The 23,937-nt window shown below is 25.3% G+C and overlaps 1 protein-coding gene across 1 annotated transcript in view; it reads right to left on the reverse strand.

Annotated features, from left to right (window-relative positions):
• The window catches only part of LOC111039929 (leishmanolysin-like peptidase), a 71,540-nt gene that overhangs the window by 26,629 nt on the left and 20,974 nt on the right, over positions 1 to 23,937 (reverse strand). The window contains exons 2-3 of the mRNA XM_022323598.1: positions 22,752 to 22,852; positions 7,117 to 7,147 (exon numbers count right to left, since the gene is read on the reverse strand). Of these exons, the coding sequence (XP_022179290.1) occupies positions 7,117 to 7,147; positions 22,752 to 22,852 (132 nt within the window). The remainder of the gene's footprint in view (positions 1 to 7,116; positions 7,148 to 22,751; positions 22,853 to 23,937) is intronic.

The raw sequence follows: 23,937 nt of genomic DNA on the forward strand, positions 1-23,937 counted from the left end.
ATATTTATTTATATTTTACTGTATATTTTTCATGAATTATATTTATAATATAGATTTTAGTTTAAACAAAAAAGTGTGTTAATTATATAAATGGTATTTTTTAGATTTAGTATTGGTAAAGTATGATAAACAAAGGAAATAACAATATTTTTTTAAAATTATTACTACAACAATTACACACAAAATTCATATAAATATATGATGTATCAACCGATATATAATTACATTTTTAAAAAAATGCGTAAACAAAACAAAATCAATTTCATGTACAATTAATAATTTTATAGTATTATAAATTATAAAATTAAACACGCTATTGTACCATCTTTTATTCTATAAAGGTTTAATGTAACATTAAAATATAATAGGTATTTCTATCTTCTTACTTAATTTTAAGTTTTTACACTCGATGCTCTATAAAAAAAAATAAGACGTTCAATATCTTTCTCAAGTTACTCATAATTACATTATTGAAAATATCTTGGATATGCAAACATTTTTCTTGTAACGAACTTGTATACTCAACATTTTGTTAACTTTACTGATATGCGTAATTAATCACTCAATTTAGTTTATTTTAATACAATGTTTCATTAAATAAAAATCATACTCCATTATAACTTACGGTAAATGTATAAATTATAAGAACATTTTAATAATTTAATTTTTAAATTTTTAAATTACAATACTATATTTTAATGGGTATTTTAGAGACGGATTAAAGTTTGAAACGTACATTTTGGTTAGTACATTATTTTGGGCTAAAAAATTATTTTAATAGATTAGAAACCGATAACTGATCACAGACAACAATATTATTCAGAGTGAATAATTTTTTTTTTAAATATTTCTCTTCAAAATCTTTATTTGAAAAACTGTGGAAGAATGTTTACTTATTAAAGTTAATAAAAAAAGCTTCTTCAAATCATGGCAATTTTCTCATTTTTGCTATTTTTTAATTATCTGAATATAATTAAAAAACAATTATAATTTTTAATTTTTAAATTGCCGTTGATTTAATTAATTTTCTGTCATTCATACTCCTTCATTTTTATTAATACAATTTAGCCACCATGAATAAAATTTAATTTTTTAAAAATGCAATCTAGATGTGATTTCGTGAATGCGAAGAAATTAAATATTACTATGTTTTATAGAAACTATTCAACGAATATTTTTTAATACCTAATAATAATAATAATAATTTGGTATATAACATATTTACAAATTATAATAAAGGTCGTTATAGATAATGTCGGCGCACTATGTATTTTATAACTCTGACTCACGAGCGTCATACCAAAACATCTGCACACAGCAGAACCAATTTTGAGTTCTTAGCATTAATATTAGAGAGAAATAATCTTTTATAAAAATAAATGGTAAGAATATAATCCAGCACATCTTATACGTTTTTAATGATTGTTAAACTTTAAACCGAGTTATGAACATTTTAAAATTAAATATTAATGGAAGTCTACGAGGTGCCTTAGATAATATTCTTACCTTTAAGTTTGATTATAAGTCAATTCAGTCTAATATTAAAGCTAACTACAAGATTAAGCTCAATGTTGCAGCGCGAGGGTCAGCAAGAGAAAACAAATAGTGCGCCGACATCCTCTTGATAGTAGTATTAACAATATTTTTATACTTTATATTTTATTTATGTCATATAACACAAAAAATGGTTTTTGTTTTGTAAAATAAATAAAATTACGAAATAATGTATTGAGTATTCATAGAATTCAAATTACATTATTTAAAGCAACCAAGTCGTATGATATTTTAATTTTTTTTTATTTACATTTACGGGCTAGCTCTTTGAAATGGAAAATATAATTATTATTATAATTTATAAGATACAAAATTAATTTTATACGCCATACAATTTGAGAATTTACTTTAGATTTTGACGAAGAAAACAAATTTACATAGTTATCCATTAGTCAGCTATTGATACGTATAGTTTAGGTGATAATATATTTTAAATATCAAAAGCAAAGCGTAATCAGTAATGTTTATTGTCGAGCTACTGTTTATAAAACGAAGTAAATAACGAGACTTAACTAACTAAAAATGAATAACCATGAAAGTTAATAACAATTAATTCAGTTAGTCTGACTACACTTTTAATAACGGTCGTACCATTAAACACTTTCGTAAAACATGACGCCTCCATTATACTTCGTATTTAGGTATACGTCATTATCGATTCTACCCACTTGTAATGAAGTTTCTCATTAGGTGGTTGTATAATCATGACTAGAGACATACTACAATAAATATTCAAATAAGCCCATGAACGGAGAACTAGTGTTTCAGTGTCTCAAAATATTCGTGATCCAGTTCCGCGATTGTGTTTGTGTAATGGTTTCGCGACTACTTCCGGACTAACTCACCGGAAACCGATTGTCGGTGTTTATCGAAAGCGTCTACATAGCTCCAGGCGAATTCGTAGTTATTACAATACTTTGGGTGTGTATGTTTTATATGGATATGCCAACGTAATTCCCGAATAGAAATTTCTTTTAAAGGGAATATTAATAATTTATAGTATTAATTAAATACATAAATATATTTTGCGTATGAAAATATCTGTAAAAAATTACTAACAGTTATTCATGAACGGATTGAAATGCATATGGGTTCGCTTTAAATATCCCAATACTAAAAGAGTAGAATTATCTCATTTTTGTTACCTACATGTTTCACTCATGAGCATAGTATATATATTGTAATTATTTGATCTATCAGTAATGGTGTACGATTCTGCAGAAACATCTTTTACTATGATTAAACTTATTTAAACAAAAGTCGCAAATAGAATTAATTTCATAATGGAGAACATTAGTGTACATATACTATGCAGAATTTTTGTTTTGAATAAATGAAAATAACTCGAAAAAATAATCACACTAGATAAATTTAAAAACAATTTTTCAAAAATTTTGTTTTTGAATTCTTTAAAAATGACTCAGTAACTCTTAAAACAATACTAATAAGTACTGGATTCTAAATAAATTTCTTTTTGAGTAACTATTTAATTCAAAATATATTTAAAAGCATAGTAAAAAAGTTTAAAAATACATTCCTTTTTTAAGATTAATAAATATTGTGTGAGATAAGAACTCTACTAAAAAGTTATATAAAAAAATTACAAAAAAAAGTGAATTAATAAAAACACAATATGATTTAATAGACATAATAAAAATATATGGTCGAATACCTACACAATAATTGATTCATCAAATATTTTATGCTTTTAAATATGGGCAAATTTAATTACAATAGAACTGTTAGAATTGTTTACAACACAAGTTTCAAACTTTGGAAAAGTAAGTGTTGTATAGATTTTTATATATTAAAAGCTAAGAAAAGTAAATTAAGCTCTAAGTATTCTAAAATTCTAACTAATTATTTACGCTAATGATGAATATTTTGAACATAATAAGTATATAGTAAACACCTATTTAGTTTAGATTTTTTTTAGACTGATTAACATTAATATACTAGAGTTAAGTTACAGACTTATGAGTTAGTTTTTGAATTCATAGAATAAAAGTATATCTCAAAGTTGATGAATATGCACATCAAACTTCCTTTATAGGTATATAAATTAATTAATAAGATGTTCAGGTACCTAATAAAATAACTTATTTTAATTTGAATAAAAGAGGCTAAATAAGTTGTAATAACATGAATAATAAATAGACTATGAGTGGAATAATCACCTACACGAGTAAAAAGTGAAGTACGTCAAAGTATAACATATATAATATATTATGTATTTGTAAAGGAAAATGACAAGTTTTTCGATTAACCGTATTTATTTTAAATTTATATAATCTTTCTCTTCTCCATATCATTTTCTGAAATATTCTAGAGAATATTGTTGAATTAAAATTCTAAATATTGATAAATAGTCACGACGGAAAACTGACATTTTACCCAACCAAATGTTCAGCATTCCGGAAATTCATCATACACCACAACCCTTAATTATACAATTGACCGATATAGTTTTCCCCTTGTTTTTAAATTGAAGTATGCATGTACCGTAAATAGTAACAATGCAAACATAATGTTTATCTGAATATTATAACAATGTGCACTCCAGTAGAAAGGATTTAAAATCTAAAGTGTATAGATTAATGCTTAGAGATGATGTTGATGCAAATAACAAGTTTCATGTGTATTATAGAATACTGAATAGTTTACTGCGTACCTATACTTACCAGAGTAACGATGCGATGTACCGACTTGCATATTATACATAATGCATTGTATATAATGTGAATATTGTGTACCCACTAGGTACCTATATTAAATGTGAATTCCACTGTAATAATAAATTACGTCACGCGGAAATAAAAAAAAAATAATAATTCACTAAAGATTTTCTCTGTGTTTTTTAAAAATACAAGTTGAACAGTATTAGGAAGCAATGTGTAAAACAAGTTAGAGTACATTTATATGAAATTTATATCAATGAAAATTTTTCTAAAGTTACACGAGTATATGTATAATTTTTTCTAGACTTATAGGCGTTTACAGATTTATGTATCAATTTATCAACTCAATATTTTATTAGTGATATTTTTATTGGTAAGTGGCATAAATTGGCAATAGTATAAAATTAAACCCAAAACGAAAATGTCATAGTGTGTAAAAATATAATACCATGCGTATAAAAGTTTCAAAAATATTTTTGAATTAAATTACAACAAAATAACTACCTAATATCGTTATTCTTTGTTTAAATATTGAAGTTCACCCAAATTTAAACCTCAAATGCTTGTAAAAAAAATTGTACCTATGTAGGTATCTAAAATATTTTGAAATAGCTACAATAACAACTAATGAGGAACTTTGCATTCAAATTTCAAGGTTTTTGACCTAGGGATTTTTAGATTCTGAGCTAAGCGACGAATGTATTGATTTTACAATGATGTGTTTTTTGTATCTTTGTACACGATAAGTAGTCAAAATAATGCTTCGATTTTAAGCTTTCTGTATCTATTTTAGCAGGAAAATGAATCTAGTTGGTGAAGCATACGTTTAAAATTCCCAGTGGTAAAAACCCGATGAGAGAACACAGATAATGTTCTAACCCGAGAGTTTGATAATAGGTCAATTCACTTTTGTATCAAAATTAACTACATACTATTGAAACTAGTGAACAAAAATTTGAGTAAGACGGAGATAACATATGCGAAATGCGAATGTGATGTCCTTTTAATCTTTTTTTTTCCCTATTATTTTGAAAACTATTTAGAATTTTTATTTTTATCTCCTAAACATACCAGCTATAGATTTATTTTTCTACAAGAAAAGATATTGGAGTTGAAAGTCGAAACATTTTTTCTAGAATTAATCGCATGTACACGTACATACAAAAGAATAAAACACATCATTGTTAAATCAATACAAGTCAATACAATATCGTATATATCCCTCTGCTCAGAATCTAAAATATTAAATAAAATGAATAACGCTCTATGCACTTTTGAATAATAAACGTAATTGAGTTTCTTGTGTATACCTACAAAAACAACGATATATTGTAATATTTTTTTTATTTGTGATTTAATACACAATTCTGTGTTGGTATACTAAATAAAAACGTTGATAGCTCTAACTTTTCCCTTCCCTCCGAAAAAAAGAAGTTTTTCCTGGTTACGGCCTTGATTCTGTATATAAACATATACATACATCTTACGTACGTTGAGATATAGGTAATAATATTATATACATATCTAACTTAAACATAGTATCGTGATTGTTTTAAAATTATGATTAATACAAGATTTATTTTTAATTTTATTAAATTTACCTTTTTTCTAAAAATACATTTATTTGGTGCATAATATAATACACTAATATTTGTTTTTATTTTTAGAAAACAAATATTTAAAATCTATTCACATTAAATTCAATAAGTTATATATAGTCATAACTCATAACAGTACAATACAAGACCGGACGGTTTGAGTGAAAGGTTACAATCCACTGAAACAAAAATGTACCTATACTCCATAATAATTAATAATTAAGGATCATATTGTACAACAGTATGTTGTTCTATTTTAATCAAAAAACGTATTTTAGGAAGAAACTGATTTAAATTTTTTAAATAGTCTACTTTATTATCACTACATCATTACTTAATCCTTAGACATTGCAATTATTTTTATTTTTCAATTAATTATTCTTAAAATTTAAGTTTGTAATTGTATATAAGTTATCAATTACAATGTTAGATAATTGAAGAATCATTGTGAGTTAAGCTAATTTTGTAATAAAAACATGCAACATTTATTTCACTTTAAACACCTCTGATTGTGATGTAATGGGTCAAAAGGGCTTTCGTTACTGGACACACAACCTGGAGAAAGGATTTTGATAATCGCCATCATATACAGATAGCATCACTATATGGAGTCATGGACATTGGACATATAATGTGCCTCTCTCCAACTTCAAATGTTAATATTATTAACACATATTTTTTAATTTAAAACACTAAATTATATATATTCATTCTTACTTTAATAGTATTTAAACTATAAGATTATGTATTAATAATAGCATAAAAAGAATGCCGTGTAGTTGTCAAAGTTACATCTACCTCTATACTGCAGAAATAAACAATAGCAGATGGTGGTAAGTACCTAACTATCAAATTAGGAGTGAATGTTAACAAATTGAATTGATAAATTAAGATAAAACAAAGACTACCATAATTTCACAGAAATAATTGAATTAATAAATTCAGCAAGTTTATAAAATATTTTTTTATACTTGAATAAATAGTTATATTATAATTTATAAGAACGAATTAAGTAGTTAGCCATCATATGATTGCATTTAATAAGTTTTGAAATTGTTTTTCTATTCATCGGAAAGGTATTCAATTACTTATACAATGAACAATTTCAAAAAACATATAAGATTGTTTAATTTCTAAGATAAATTCTTCCGCTAGGAATATTTTTTAAAAAGCTAACGGAAATAAATCACGGTGGTTTCTTAAATGTACACGGCTGGGATATTTATAAGAAATTAACAAAATTATTATATAAGAATACCTTGGTTTAAAACACAAAAAATACTTACATTTATTAGCTGAAATTTCTCTTCGGTAAGTCTGCAACAAAATAAAAATATTAATTAAATATTAGAATATATACTATACATCTTTTTGATATGTTTTGCAATTGTTTTTCATGTACTCGATATTTTTACTTTTATTATTCACAATCTATTTATACATAAAATAATATACCAACAAACAAATTTGGGAATAAAATAAAAATAACATTTGGTGACATGAGAATAGAAATCAATAGAAATTACCTTGCAGAGAAATAATATTATGTATAAAATTTACATGAAAAAAAATAACAATTATGATACTAAAAAATGGATCCGAGTGCAATTTTTTCTCGTCATGACATTTTGTTTATACTTAGTTTTTAATGGAATCGTTTGTAAAATGTAGATGTATGTTCAGGGGATTGCCTTTGTGTTTCTGGGTCTTGTGAAGGGTTAGATTACATGGGTTATTGCCATTATTGGTTATTGTTTCAAGAAATATCAAATGAGAGGACCGTATTATTTTTATATTGAAGATTTTCAACGTTTAAAAACATATTATTTTACGTTTTTCATTATTATTGTAAGTTAATTAGTTATTTATGATTTATAACCAAACGAACAAAACAATCTCCATGTTAAATCTATCAAAAAATATTAAAATTGTCTTTTATTTATAGTTGAAAATTGTAATAAAAACGAAAGTAATAATGTGGCATTGTAACTTGATAATTAAAAAGAAGATCAACCAATCGGAATCTTTGGTTGACGTAGGTAGTCCTGTTGGTTCAATGAGCAAACATAGGGAATTATATCTCCCACTTAACATTACGGTTAGTTGATTCATTACTTCATTAGAGTAACACTAATTAAACAATACACCTGGTTATCGGTTCAAAGTGAAAAAAAAAAGCTAGGATCTATGTAATACATTATAGTGTTTGAGAACAGAATAAGATGGCCAGACCAAAAGGGGCCTGAAACCAACTGTATCAAATGCTTTACATCATCGACGTCACAAATCAATGAAGTCCCATAAAAATATTAAATAATTTTAAATATCCCATAAATTGTATAAGATATTATTTTATTATAAAGGTACCTACCACATATATTTATTTTATAAATGGCGAAAATATCATAAACCTTCTACATTTTTGAATTTCCACAAATTAAAAAATAATTTCCGTAACAATGCGTATGAATGTTCGTATGTTATAAATACTATTCATTATACAATTAATCAATACTTTAGAGTTTATACTTTTATAGTACAGTATTTGTAAAGACCGTATTTTCAATTATTTAGATTTTAATAATATTTAAGGAGTGTCCTTGGCAATATAAACTTCTTTTTTACTGTAAAGACTAAATTGTGAAGTCAATTAATTTTTGAAAATGTTGATGTAAGTGTATTAATTTAAATTTAAACAAGTATAGGTATAAAGGGTTTTTAACTTCGCATATTATGCACAGAAGGTCCATGAATAAATTTAGAAGATATCGGGAGCTATAATGGTTTGAACATTTTGGTCACTGTTTAAAATAATAACTCAAACACTACTTGTTCGAGTTTTGATTAATAGATAAGAACCCCAACATTTTGTAAAAAATAATCTGCTTAACAATTTACAATAAAAAAGGTTTTTTATCATTTGAAAAAAGGAGTTTGTATGGCCACTCACACTCTTCAAATGGTATAAAAAATCTAAGTAATTTAAAACATGATCCTTGAGTATACTTAAAATCTCATAAGTTGGTATATGAATAAATTAAATAAAAAACAAATGGAGATGAGCATGCTTGGTAAATCACCTTGCAGTATTCGTCGGTTAATTGTATAGGTATTATACTTGCATATTGAACAGGTATTAAATATTAGTATTAATTTATTTAGAAGTGATGCATCGACTTTCGGGGTCGTCATCGATGTAAGTGGTAGTTATTATTGTTTTTTAAGATTGATAACATAATATTTAAGGCTCTTACAAGTTTTATCAACAAAGTAATTCCAACTTAAATACATTTTTTACCTACTTTAAAACTTTACAAAGTAATATGTATAGACTTTAAGACTTAAATAGGATTGATGTTGAAATTAGTGTTCCGTACGTCTATACAAGATACGGGTCAAATAATCTATGGTAAGACTTGTATTATATTAGACTACATTACGTTTAAAAATAAATTTTTTTAAGTATATTAAATGTTACTTATAACTACGCGTGTACGTGTATGTACCAATCACTGTGAAATATATCAATACCATTGTTATATGAGCGAAACCACGGTGTTCCTACAACTATACGTGCATTGTATACGTTATACTTTTTTCGATTTATAAACCACAAAATTCTTCAATAATGTGTAATTAATATAGTGTATAATGCAAGATGTCGAGTTACTACTTACTAGGTAGTTACCACCACGCTACTCGAAACCACAATTGAAGTGATATAAAAGTACGTCTCTCGCTTGTGTATGGATATGCATTTACCTATATATAATGTATACACTGTATTTTTAAAATAGATAATTGTGGTACATATGACTGCGGTTGCTAAATATTGGCTTTTTATCTCAGCAAACATTTATGCCACCTTAATTTGCATCTTAAATGGCCTAGATTTGAGGAAACCATCAATTAGGTATACCGACATAAAAATACTGAGTGGTAAAAAATAGAAATTATTGGAAATATAACCATACTATCTTTATTCTATATTTTAATCGGCTTTACCGATGATGCATTTACGGAACCAACTATCTCGTGTGAAATTGATTCAACTTGGCCTTAATCAACCGATTTAGTTTTTTTTAGTTCAAGACAAATTATATGATAATTACATTTTTACTTATTAAAATATAACTACGTTTGAAATATTAAAATTTAAATAATTATAATGATATTAATGATTTTATTAACAACAAATACTCGTATAATATATTCTATATTTTGTAAGAAGATGAGCATCCTAACGTAACCTAACCTAACACTTAACCATAATATACATAATATATACTTAAAATATAGCATTGTTTATAACTTTTAGAGAATAAATCTAGTTAAAAGTTATCTCATCTACTATTCAATCAGTCAGCCATGGTACAAAATAAATTCGTCCATTAAAATGAAACATTTAGGTACAAAAAAGTATAAAAATAATTAACAACAGCGAACTGTATAGGTTTCAAACAATAACGGAAAAACATGACCATTGTGCCATATGCATAAATACAAATATATATTTTTTTTTATACAAAGAGCGCTGAACAAACTATTTAGACACCATTATTATTTAACTCATATAATATATTGGCTATTAGTAAATCGACATTACGTCAAATAGAATACCTTAAAAAGTACTTAAAAACATTATTTGATTCAATCAAACGTTTATGGTTGAGCACTGTGTTAGTATTGTGCAGATGTAGTGCACAGTGTTTTATTTTAATTCGCTTTGCCTTTGCCGCAATGTTTAATTGAAACTATTGATTACATATAACATGTAACAGTGAATTCCGATAATGTAAATGAACAAAATTCTTTTTTTTTTATAATTTATGTAAAACGCAGATAGGACTGCATTTTTTGTAAGCTACGTTTTTCCCCATGTCATATCCAAGGATTGCGGTTTAATAATAGTATAATACTAATACAAAAATAATGCAAATGAGAAACTGCAAAGTTCAACAAACTGAAAAGCTAATGGACAATGAGGGCTGGCACTTAACAAAGCACAAGTTGAATAAAAACTGAAATTACTTCTACCGTTAAAATTGCATGGGAATACATTTGAAACGAAATCGATTTTTCACAACAACCTTATTATAGGTACGAGTACATAATAAGCTTTAAGGCCAATTTTAAATGTTAATATTACAAGATGAACAGATGTTCAATTTAGGAAATTATTCATACCTACTATCGAATTTAAAAATGTAATTATATAAGCGTTCTTTTTACCGTATCGATGATAACGATTATTTAAGAATATAATAGTTTCCTAATAATACAATAAAGATTGGGAAAAATGATAAATTTTTAAAAAATCGGGGAAGTCGTTTTTCGGTATAGTAAGTCTCAAGTATTTCTTGATCTGTTACTTCCAGACTTGAGATCCGATTTCCTACCAAAACCTACCTAAAAGTTGAAGATAGAAGCATTTTACTGCTCTTAAAGATGGCGTTAGATATAAAAGATAAAAACACACATAATTTGACAGCCAAAACATTTCTCACTTAACTCAAAATCAAAAAAAAAATTGTAAGTGCGTCTTAAGAAATATACTTTAACTGTAGATTCGGTTGTATGAAGGATTTACAAATATGAAATAAATCATGGCCAAATATATGCATATTTGTCAAGTTTGACAAAAAAAAATTGTTTTACAAAAAAATGTACGTTTTAGTTCCAATATTTTTGACAAGCCAGTAGTAAATTACCTATTGTGTAATAAAACCAGGTTCTGTTTACCCATAAATCATAATAATATATACATAAATATTAAATATATATATGAGATTTTACTATACATCCCTTAAAATATATGTTCCTACTGCACGAAAATAAATAATTCTATAACATATCAATTTGAAAACGCAAGTTCTTGGAAATCTCACATAATTTTTTTGTGAGTATATCTATTTTTAAAATATAATAAATCATAATATTTTAAAAATAAATAATTTTATACTTGAAAAAAAAATTAAAATAATACAATACAGTGTCTTAAGTATATAGTCTTTCAAATTAATAATAGTCATAGGTGACTGAATAGTATGATTGTATTTCTGATACTCTAGGAGAAAATCTTTTAGAACGGACATTACTTCAATAACTAATAATAATTACCTATTTGAACTAATCAGTAATCAGTAATTCGACCAAATGATCACAAATGTTGGAAAAAGTATTATAGAAAGTGCCAGAAGGGACGTTATTCATTTGATTTGTTTGATAATCAAACCCACAACTAACAGTGTTTGCAAGTTTATAAAATATTTTGAATGCGCAAGCATAACGTTACTAAACAAAACTTTTACAGTCACAAAAAAAATCTTTAGCTCGAAAAAGTTATTATTATTTATTGCAATTTAGTTTAAAAAAAAAAAACAAAAAAAAAAGTGAAATAATAATTTTTATATTAATTGTAAAGAATATATGTAAAAGTTTATATTTTATATATTATAAAATGAAAAATATTAAATAATAAAGAAACCATATTATATATATATATTCACATTTTAATTTACACATTCTAGTACAAAACTGTCAAGATTGTATGACATAAATTTATAAATAATTCAGGAGAATTCACTCTACAGCTGCAGTAGGTTTTGAGCAAACCTTGCCATTGAGCAAGTCACTGTAATGAATGTATTAGTTTGAAATTCAATGTTAACATCATTACATCAAACAACTATTCTAAGTGGAGACGGTGTTGAGCTTATGTTTTTAAAAATATTTTATAATTTATTAATATCACTCTCAGTACATAGTGTATTTTTGTAGGTAATAGAAATACCTACCACCTACGATATGTTAGCAACGATTAATATTTGTTTGAATTACAAAAGGAATAACTGCAAGAAAGAAGAAACCCCTAAAATAACAAATTAATAATATAACATATAGTTCACTTGTGAAGTGTGTTGTTGGAGACGTGTGGAAAAAATAAGCTTGCCACGAAGAAAAATGAATGAAGATTTACTTAATTGTATTTTATTACAACTCTGAACTCAAGTTGAAGAAAGACGGCGACGATGGGATATGATTAGACACGTTTTATGACATGATGAAGAATTACATCATAGACTATAATAGAAGGTGCAATTGAAGGACAAAAACCATCAGGAAGACCAAGCCATTCATACACATTTTAATTATTGAAAAAATATGCAGGGATTGAAAATTATGCTGGATTAGTTTTTTTCAATAATTGACAGTAGAATATTTTTCGCTTTGTCATGAAACTTGAAAACTTAATACAAGATTTCTCATAAGTTGCTAGGTATAAGTGGAATAAAAAAAAAAATAATAATAATTTCATATTTTTCTATGAGCGTTTGAAGTTTAAATCTTGACGAATTTCATCTTATTATTTTGTAATTAAAAGTTCTTAATTTTTTTATATTTATGCTAACGATTAAAAAAAAGCAATACTAAGTTCTTTAATAAGTTTGTATTAGTGGAACTAAAAAAAGTTGAGTGTAAATCTACAAATATTATTTATAGACGCTTGAATTTAAATTTTGATAAAATTGTATATTCACGTGAAAACAACAATATCTCATCAAAAAACTTTTTTATTTTGTTGTAATTTTCAAAGTTACATTCGTGAATATTTGAAATTGTCATCAAGTGTTTAAATTAATATTTTCTATTCATGGAATAATTAAAAAAATATTTTGATTCTTTTTAAACTATTCGTATACAATTGACAATTTAGATTTTTTAGTTTTTTTTTTTACACATATCAATAACAACAATTTGAGAGTTAGGTAAGGATTCATTGAATCTGTTTCCAGTTGTTTGCGTTTACATAAAAACACGGCCAGAAAAAACAAGTGGAAAATCCTTAAATTAATCATTGTAATTGTGTTTGTATTATAATATATAAAATATTTTAACTGAACAAAACAAACAACTATACAATGATAGATAATCCGGAAGAAATCGAGTGATACAATTAGTTATTAAATAGTTTTATCTGTTTACATAAAAAAAATTATTTTATATAAAGTACCATCAACTATCAAATACATTTTTCACACGATATTCGGTACCTATACGATTTAGCCGACAAGTATGTTACAATAGTAATTGTTTTCAATATTTTCATGATTGTATTTTATTTAGAAACGAATGATTCTTTTAAAGTAAATTTCATCTTGATTAAATATTAAACATAAGATAATAATACAACAAACAAGATATGAATTTACAATTGAAATGTTCGGTATTTGGCAGACCATTTATCAAACGGGATTTTGTCAGTTTTCAATTTGATCTGCAGCAGACACGCTTCGTGAAAACACTTTTCGTCTTTCACAAGATATATTAAGTGAGGTTTGAATAATACTATATAGGTTGCAAATGTCAGTTCTGGTTTAAAAATTCTAAAAATGTATTATGGCATATAACAATAAAATAGCAGATAAAAGCACTTATATTTATATCCACGCATTTATGTTACTTAATGTAAAATTAAAAAAAAAAATTATGTAGATAATTAGAGTAAGATCAAAGCAATTATTTTATTAGTCATTACCTATCAACTACATGTATAAGTAGGTAATATACTTTAATTATACTAAATGCAATAGCATATAATATAAGCTTCTAATTTCTATTGGAATGTTCAATTTATAATATTTGTCATTTCTAAAAAAAATTCTATGACTAATTTCCCGTTAAAACCTTTTTTTCTGAATAAGAGTTAAGCTAGAGTAATAACGTTCAGAGTTTTCATACAATTACAAATATAAATACCCATTCGGACATTCAAAATTACTTATCGGAATTTTTTTGTTGCAATTTTAACAGGAAAAAATAACTGGAATTTTCAATCCCGACAAAATCAAAAGGTCACTTAGGTCTATACGTTTAATATATACGATACCTATGCTATACAAGAAATAGTTTTATGTCATAAATTTCACTCCAACAAGCATACTAACATTGATTTATTATCAAACTTTTAGACAAGGACATGACTGTGCTTAAGCAACGGCGATATTTTGATACTTTCATTTTCAAGCAAAATATGTGTAATATTACAAACTAAAGATGCACAAATCTCGCTGAAAAATTAAAATGTCGAATAAAAGCCGAAGCTTAAGCACAGGCAATGTTCTCACCTAAAAGATGAATAATAGGTAAATTAACTCTAATATCAAAACTAATAGCACACTATTGAAACTAGTGAACGAAAATTTGATCCGTCGTAAGATGGAGACAACAAATGCGTTGGTATAAGTGTATAACGTACTCTTAATGTTTTAATATGTATACAATGTAATATGGGACCCCTAACAACGCTGTAAGATCAACAACGTTATTCCTTTACTCAGTATTTCTGTACAAAATATAAAACTGTTTTAAACAATGATTTTAAAGTATAAATTAACTAGGAAAATATTTAATTAAAATCTCAATGGTTAGACTTTTAAACGTTATGATAATTGAAATAGCAATTATTGTATGCCATATAATAGAGCAGCTTGCTTAATTGACTAAATTTAAATAATATAAAAATCCAATTTTTTTTTGTTAAATATTACGTATAATTAAGGTATACGCGAATCATCGATTTTATTTATTCATTCTTATGCTATAACGGTATTAGGGTAATATATTTAGATGATCACTAAACAATTAAAACAAAAAAATTTAACAAAAAAGCGACATATTTTAATTTTGAAATGGATAAACATACATCGAACAGGTTTGTTAGAACCATATTGTGGCAGGTGGTTGACTTTCATATTTGTAGTTACAATTGACAAATGGGTTTTAATACAGAACGCCTCAAAGAAGGGGCCAAAATTTGATTTTAATTCGCATCAAAAGCACCGACGGTAAAGGTCATTCGGCTAATGGTTTCTGGAGAAAGAAAAATGAAGAGGAGAAAGTGAAAATGGAAGGAAGCTATAGAGTGATAAAATTAATAACGATACACTTAACATGTGAAACCTTTTATGGCCAATAGTTTAACCTTAACTGACTCAGGACATTATTTTATATAATTGGTTTAGCATTTAAATGAAGTTATCATAGATGTTGAACTTATTAATAAACTATATATTTAGTGTAACACTTTCGGTGTTCTCATATATATATATACAAAGATTACTAATACCATGAATTATACACGGTTATTTTTTATATTTATTTTTATAACGACTTAACAATAAAGCCATTAGCCGTAAGAATAATTCACTATTTACATTTTATGTTATAATATTATATACATTTATCACAATAATCATACAAAAGTAATTAGGTAGTTATAACAATAATATAATAATAATAGTACCTAGTATTTTTGGGTAATATTTAAATTTGGTGGTACAGATTGGTTTTTTTAAGGAAATATATTATAAATTAATATATTTCAAAGATAAAGTATTTTCTAGATTCGTTACGCTGCTGAAAGATTTTTTTCTCTTCGGTTAAGCATAGGCATTCAAGGAGGTGTTACACGGATACACGGTTAATTTATCTAAAATTTATGTTTCTGAGGATTAGATTACACATTTTTTTACAATTATATCAAAGTATTTATTATTAATAACTATTAACTAAACGTTGTGAGCATACCCTTTTATTTTATTTCACTATTATGTCGATTACTTAAGCAACCTATCACCTATTCCTATTCACTGTACATGCCTGCACGTTTATAGTGTAGGTAGGTATAATTAATTTCGAGCCCTATTCATTAATATGGATAAAACAGATTAATATTATAAGCATAATAGTAATTATTAAAAGTGATACAGATTAAAACCAAAACTACTTAATATATAATAAGGCGTAATTGCAGTTAATAAATACACAATTTATACAAATACACATTTTTTTTTAAAGATTTATGGGAATTTTCACTATGTTTCAATAGCACATGCATGTAAAATATTTCAGTACCTAAGTCTTATTTTTTTACAAAAATAGATTTCTTAAAGTTTTATTATTTGCACAATAAACAAACCCACTGTAATATAAAATGTATACAACCCAAATGTAAAAAAACAATATTTATGGTTAGTATAAAATCCGTCTAAATAAAATTTCCCGTGGTGAGTAAAAACTTATCAAATTGCTATTGTCCTTCCAAAATTTACTCTGCGACATGTTTGTTCTCAGTTATTTTTTTACTTTTACAGAATCAATATTATTTTACAATTATGACACACCTGCAGTCTTCCCCCCACAAAACAAATACCTTTGGAACATGTGTGTTAAAATAGTTTTTAAAAATAATCCTAGCAATGTATTAATTATTATACACGTATCTTATAGATATTTTAGTCTTTATTCAAAGACAACTAAAATATATTTTTCAATAAATTAAAAATTAATTTTAAGAAAAAATCAAAGAAATTGTACGAATTATAGGATTAATTTTAAGAAAATTAATGGTAAGTTACAGAAAAACTTTACAGAAAAAAAATGAACTAAAACGTATAACTTTTTAAAACCCTTTTACTCTAGAGTATTCAATTTCGAAAATATCATATAACCATTTAACGAATTTCTAAATTATTACTTTCGAGTCCTACTAATCGTATTATAATGATCAGAATTAAATTTATTATTGCACAATATAATCGACTAAAACCAGCATTGAAAACAAAATATCCTGAATTACTAGTCAAAAAGTGATGATATATACTATATAGTGATGACTGATAAATAAAACTAATAATATCAGTTAATTATTATTTTTCACTGTGTTCGATCTACTCAATTACTAATAAAATTACTTAGGTACTTTTCGATATTTATTAACTAATTAATTTATTACATAGAGAAAGTCATAATAGAAAACTCTTAATATACCCTTTGGCAGTATTACAAAAACGGGAAAACTTTAAATGATGCATGTAACAAAAAATAAGTAATAAACTAATAGCACTACAATGGCTACATATACGTTGAAACCTTTTACCTTTTTATCAATTGTTCTTGCTATAAATATGTTTTAACTGTAACAATGCATCGATTAATATGGTCAATCAATTTACTGGGCATTGTATAAATTTTAAAAAAACATAGTATTTATTTATTTTTCGTTAACTGACCTTCTCTTTATAGATGAATAGAGAATACCTAATGCTCACGATTAGTTTCGCAAACACGATAAATACAAAAATGAAACAAATGTGCCATGGTCACTATTGGTACCCAAGAAAAACAATACACAGTGAAAGCATATGAAGACGAATAAAGGGGAACTAATATTTTTAAGAACTCTATTTTATTTTATAACTGTTTAGTATCGGGTGGTATATAGAATATAGGTTCAAATAGCGTGGTCGGTCGTGATATTTTTTGCATCATCCTCCCGACCACATTGTAACCGGCTGTATTATACGATGTTTTTAGGTTCATTGAACACTATCAACAGTCAATCGAGACTATAATTATAGTCAAATTTAAAAAATTTTCAGATTTTGTGCTAGAAGAAATGTCTACTGGTTTTAAAAACATAAATATATTTTAATACAATACTACAATGGTTATTTTTTTAAACACCCTTGAATCAATAACTCAGATTTCCCAAACAATATTTATTATTATTATTTATTCTAACACTCTTCATTTTAATGTATTGATAAAAATCGATTTGAAGCATTCATGAAATATGAAAACAATTATTGAAACATTCATTATTAAACTTAATAACATAAACAATAAAGGGTAACTACACAATTTATCGATTACAAAACTATAAAAAAAAATCATACTCGAATTGTTACCTAAAATAAAATATCAAAACGTTATTTTCATGTCCAGTAAATTTGTATATTGTATAAATAATAGTAGGTTAGAGTATATTTTAGATTCTGAACGGAGCGAGTGCGAGGATTCGTGGTATGGTTTTTACAATGATGCGTGTTTTTTTATGTTGGTCTATATTTAAGTTTTAAAGTAGAAAATGTTTGCTTCTATCTTAAAATTAATCTCGTTGATGAACTCTTCAGTTAAAATATTATAACGAAAAATGCATCACAATTTTATGAAAAATAAGTTGTATCCAGTCCAATAAAACATATCTATATTCAAAAGGAAATTTTTTACCATATAGTGACTTGAGATTTTCACCAAATGTTTATATTAGCATTTTCTAGACATGATAATTTTTAAAAATAACCAGTATTACAATAATTTTATATATTAGTTATTTTGTTGTATTTCAAAAAAAAAAAAGTAAATCACATCCCATGTTTTTCTTTTATAAAAAAGAAGTTAAATCTACCGAAATAAGAAAATACTTATAGAACTTGCAATTAAAATATAATACAACATAGAATACCTATCCTGACAGAAATAGATGCTGATCCACCCGTTTAATTCGATTAGAAACATTTTTTTCGTATAAAACGATTGAAAAAACGAATGTAACATATCCATTACCATAAACTGACTTACTCAATAACTATAGGTACACTCAAAATCTAATATATAGTAACTCTCCCGGTTTTGTTTTTATTGAATCAATATATTTAACAATAAATCAAAAGATTAGTTAATTTAACCTAGCCTAGGTATGTAAAAATAATAAAATGTCTTAGGTAATTTATTCGTTGAGTATAATTATAATATTAAATTTATGTAAATCGTTATTCGGTTATTGTACATATTATATAGAATTATTTATTATACATCGTAATCAAAGAAGTTAAAAATAGTGGGTGAGGTAAGATGCCTACATAAAAAGAAGATCGATGTCAAAATAAATAAATTAGTCATGTTACGTATAAAAAAAAGCCAGTCAGGATATACAGAGATCGGGGTTTCAATAATATCGTTTTGCTTATATCATCAATGCACAGCTGTGAATTAAAAATTATAATTGGTAGATATATTACTCAAGATACTCGTATATTTGAAAGCAATGATAAATCATCACATTCAAAAAACAACTCTGAGATAAGCTCGTTTTATTAGTGTATACATACTAGTATTATACTGTGTAAGACTAAGTAGTTAAAATTGTAATTTATTCATAAATTATATTTACATGAAAGGATCTTAAATTGCAATGAATATAAGAATTAAATTATAAGTAACTATTGGATTAAATCCTGAAATCTTATTGCCCAAAATTACAAATAAATTTAGAACCAAAGACCATAACTACATGGAAAATTTACTCTTTAAACTATTGAATGTCAAAGTGATGGGTTCCTAAAACTACTATCATAGCCATTTGATTAATTAGAAATTGAAAACGCACTGTAGATAGATACTTATAAATTTTACAAATTTCATAGAAAACCTAAAAAAAGCAGATAACAGTTAAGCAAGTGACTGTTTTAAATCAAATAGGTATAGACTAAGACAATCAGAGTTTTATTGTTTTTTAAACTTAATAATTTATTATCTGTGTCTTCATTATTTTAAAATAAGAAAACGTTAAATTTCACAGGTGGTTTTTAAAATAATATGATGTAGGTAACAAAATATAAATAAAATGCATGTTTTAATAGTTCAAAATACATGATAATATAAAATAAATTGATAAATAAATATAAACCAATATTTTTCAAGTCCTGCAATAAATTAAATTATTATAAGTGAATAACTCTACCTCAACAAATTAATTATTAAGCCCAAAAATGAAATGAAAAGTTTAATAAAGAATAATAACCATAATTATTTTTGAATACCTGTGTATTTATTTTGCCTAATTTAACAAAAAAAGAAACGGAAATAACAAATTAATAATTTCCGTTCCAAGCTATAGTCTTACAAATTAATGACCATACTAAGAAAACTTATGGACATATAGTTGACAATTGAGATACATTTTAAAATTAATTATAATTTCATAGTTTCTTTAACATGTGAAGTTTAAAATTATATAATAATAATGTATAAATAATGTCTATAAAAATATAAAAACTGAATAATTAAAATTTTTAATTATAAAACAAATAAGATAGCTTAGTTAGTCATTTGTATGGCCAATCGGCAATCACTACTATTTTTAGATTCTAACTGGAGCAATGATTGCATTAATTTGACAATGTGATGTACTATTTGTATTGATAATAGAAAAATGCTTATCTTTTATGTTATATTTTAAAAATATTAAGACACTTATTTATTGACATTTTTTCTGTAAATGCCGATAATAATGTTTCGTAAGGTCAAAAAAACTTTGAAATGTAATAAAAGGTTCCTCATAAGTTTTTATTATTGGTATTAAAATATATTAAATATATCTACATAGGTAGGTACAATTTTTTCCATAAGCATTTAAAGTTAATCATTTATAAAATATTCAATTTTCATAGTTTAGGCTTACAAAATGGGATACAAGATTCCTCATATAAGTTGAGTCATAGACTCATTAGATAACATAGGTACGAACACCATCTTGTTAAGTATCAGTATAGCAATATATAAGTAATATAAAGCAAAACACAATATGAACAATGTGCATTGAATATAATTTCAGGCCTTGGGGGTAATTTTGATGAAAATTATATAAACTCTAGTGGCCAACACATTTAAAAATTCTATAATTACATTGAACTAAATATAGCTTATATAGGTACCTACATGAAAAAATGAGCTGTGTTAATTATAACAGATGAAAAAAAAATAAATAAGAAAATCATTAACAAACATTTATACTTAATTTCAATGGCATATGACTTGGTAAAACTATCGGGTAACGATGTATTAATGATTATTTGAACATATTTAATATTTCCTAATGAAAAAGTGTACAGAAACAAATGTGACTTGGTAAATAAATGTACGACGAATAAGTATAATTCTTATTTTAAATAAATCTTTTATGTTTAACCTAGTACAATTATTTATGTTAATTAGATTATGTTTATTGTAAGTTATATTGTAGTAAATAAAGTAATTCAAAACTCTTGGTGAGAAAGTTTTTAAAAATATGGTTACGTCAATTTACATTCGCATTTTATACAGCTGTTAAAATAAAAAAGAATACACAAATGTATTCTCTATTTAGAAATAATCTAACACGGATCATAACTTTATTTAAAATAACATAAATATTCTTTTATGTTCGATTTAAAATAACTCGTGGTATGCTGGAAAATAGAATTACTACTTTTAGGGACAAATGTATGGATTAAAATGAATAGGTAGTAAGTTATACTTAAATTTAATTATACAACCATCAACAAAAATCCAAGAAACTTCATTTGTGCATATTGCATTTTACATATTAGTATCTATACCTATTAAGAATTTACAAGTTTAACTAGGTAACAGGTATAAAGTAGGTACAACTGTATTTAACTTTAATAATAGGGCAGATCAAACAATTATTTACGAATGGTATTATTATTATTTTTTCATAAAATATATCTTCCAGAAAAAATAACGAAATGTTAAAATATATAATAATATGATTAAATATGATTAATAGCACCTATATATTTACAAACGGATTGGTCTAAAGACGACAACTAATATAATATTCTGCTTTTATCTATACAATTACAGACGATAATTCTATACGTAGGATATTTGAATAAATGTTAAATTAGGATATTATCTTCTAAGACAAAATGTAAAGATATAAATATCTATTAGAGACCTGCGAATACGATGATGATGGATCATAGCTTATGCGGCTGTTTGCAATATATCGTCAATTATATATCCAAACATCACGACTCGTCGGTAAATGGAAAATAGCAACTGTGAGTGCTCATGGCGTATTTCATTGAGAAATGATTACGTCAAGACTCAAGATTGCAACAATATGTACATAAAAGAATATTATAATAATAAAAAAAAAACAACTCATTTTCTGTCGTGTACAAAAAAAAGCATTCATTGTAATTTAACGTAATTGTATATAAGTATGTGAATTGATGATCATTAATTACAATAAATGTATAGTATCATAATAATAAACACAATAATATACCTGTACACGCTCTCGTCGTAATAGAGAAGAATTCGCAGCGGCTGATTCACACTTCTTTTTCTCATTATGTGCGGTGATTCAATGTGCACTCCGTGTATTACCTGCAATAACAATAAAAAAAATGGATATAAATATTTGTATTAACACAACTATAAGCATCATTTATCATGATTAAAAAGCAATTCATGTAACTAACTATATTATGGTCTTATTCCGTGAAGATAATCACTTAAATGATGTATCGTAAAACTACTTTATGTATGAAACAATTCAATTAATTAATATAGCTATCGAAAAACGATTCTGATCAGAGACGGTTGATGTGACAGACTATATTCCTAACCCTAAGGGGTAAGTGTATTAAATACTTAGATTACTATTATAGTAATTTATTTTCTATTAGTAACATGGTAGCTTGAACTATTTTTTTCCGAAAAATAATTACAATAATTAATATAATACTATTATAATAATATTTTAAAATTTCATAGAGTACAGTAAATAATCATACACGTAGTGGGGAAAAAATTCAAGTCCCTACAAATAATGTTTTTTGAATTATAACAAACTAACTATATAATCGTGATTTTTTATTTTAATATCCTATTTCAAAGATATTTAAACATCAAACGTTTATAGAAAAAAATTGTGCAAATGTATTTTTGACAAATAGAGATACACGCTCTTACAGAAAGTAAGAAAAATACATTAATAACATTAATTACATTTTCAAGCATTAGCTTTTAAAATGGAAAATTTAATACGTTCTTAACAATAAAATAATTTGAAATTTTTTATCATTTTAACGGATTTTCTCAAAACTTGAACCTTGAGAGCTTATAAAAAAATTGAATTGCTATGTTTTTAATATTTTTAAATTTCTATTGAAATAACTTATGTTGAACCTTGTCATACATTTTTAAGGATTTTGACTGAGCAAAAGATATATAATTTTTCCTGATTTCTCTAAAATATTCTAGGAAATTATTCCTTTCCCCCTCAAAAGTACCAACTAGATCCAATTTTCTAGTAGAATCCGTCCTCAAACTAGAAAATCTTAGCATTTATACTATCAAAAGAATATCCATTCACAGACATAAACATTTTATTTTTTATTTAACACACATTTTCGTAAAACCAATTCGTTTAGAATTTAAAGTTTAAGGAAATGATTTTATTTTAAAAT

This window comes from Myzus persicae, unplaced genomic scaffold (genome assembly GCF_001856785.1).
Source record: "Myzus persicae strain clone G006 unplaced genomic scaffold, MPER_G0061.0, whole genome shotgun sequence".
Classification (NCBI taxonomy): domain Eukaryota; kingdom Metazoa; phylum Arthropoda; class Insecta; order Hemiptera; family Aphididae; genus Myzus; species Myzus persicae.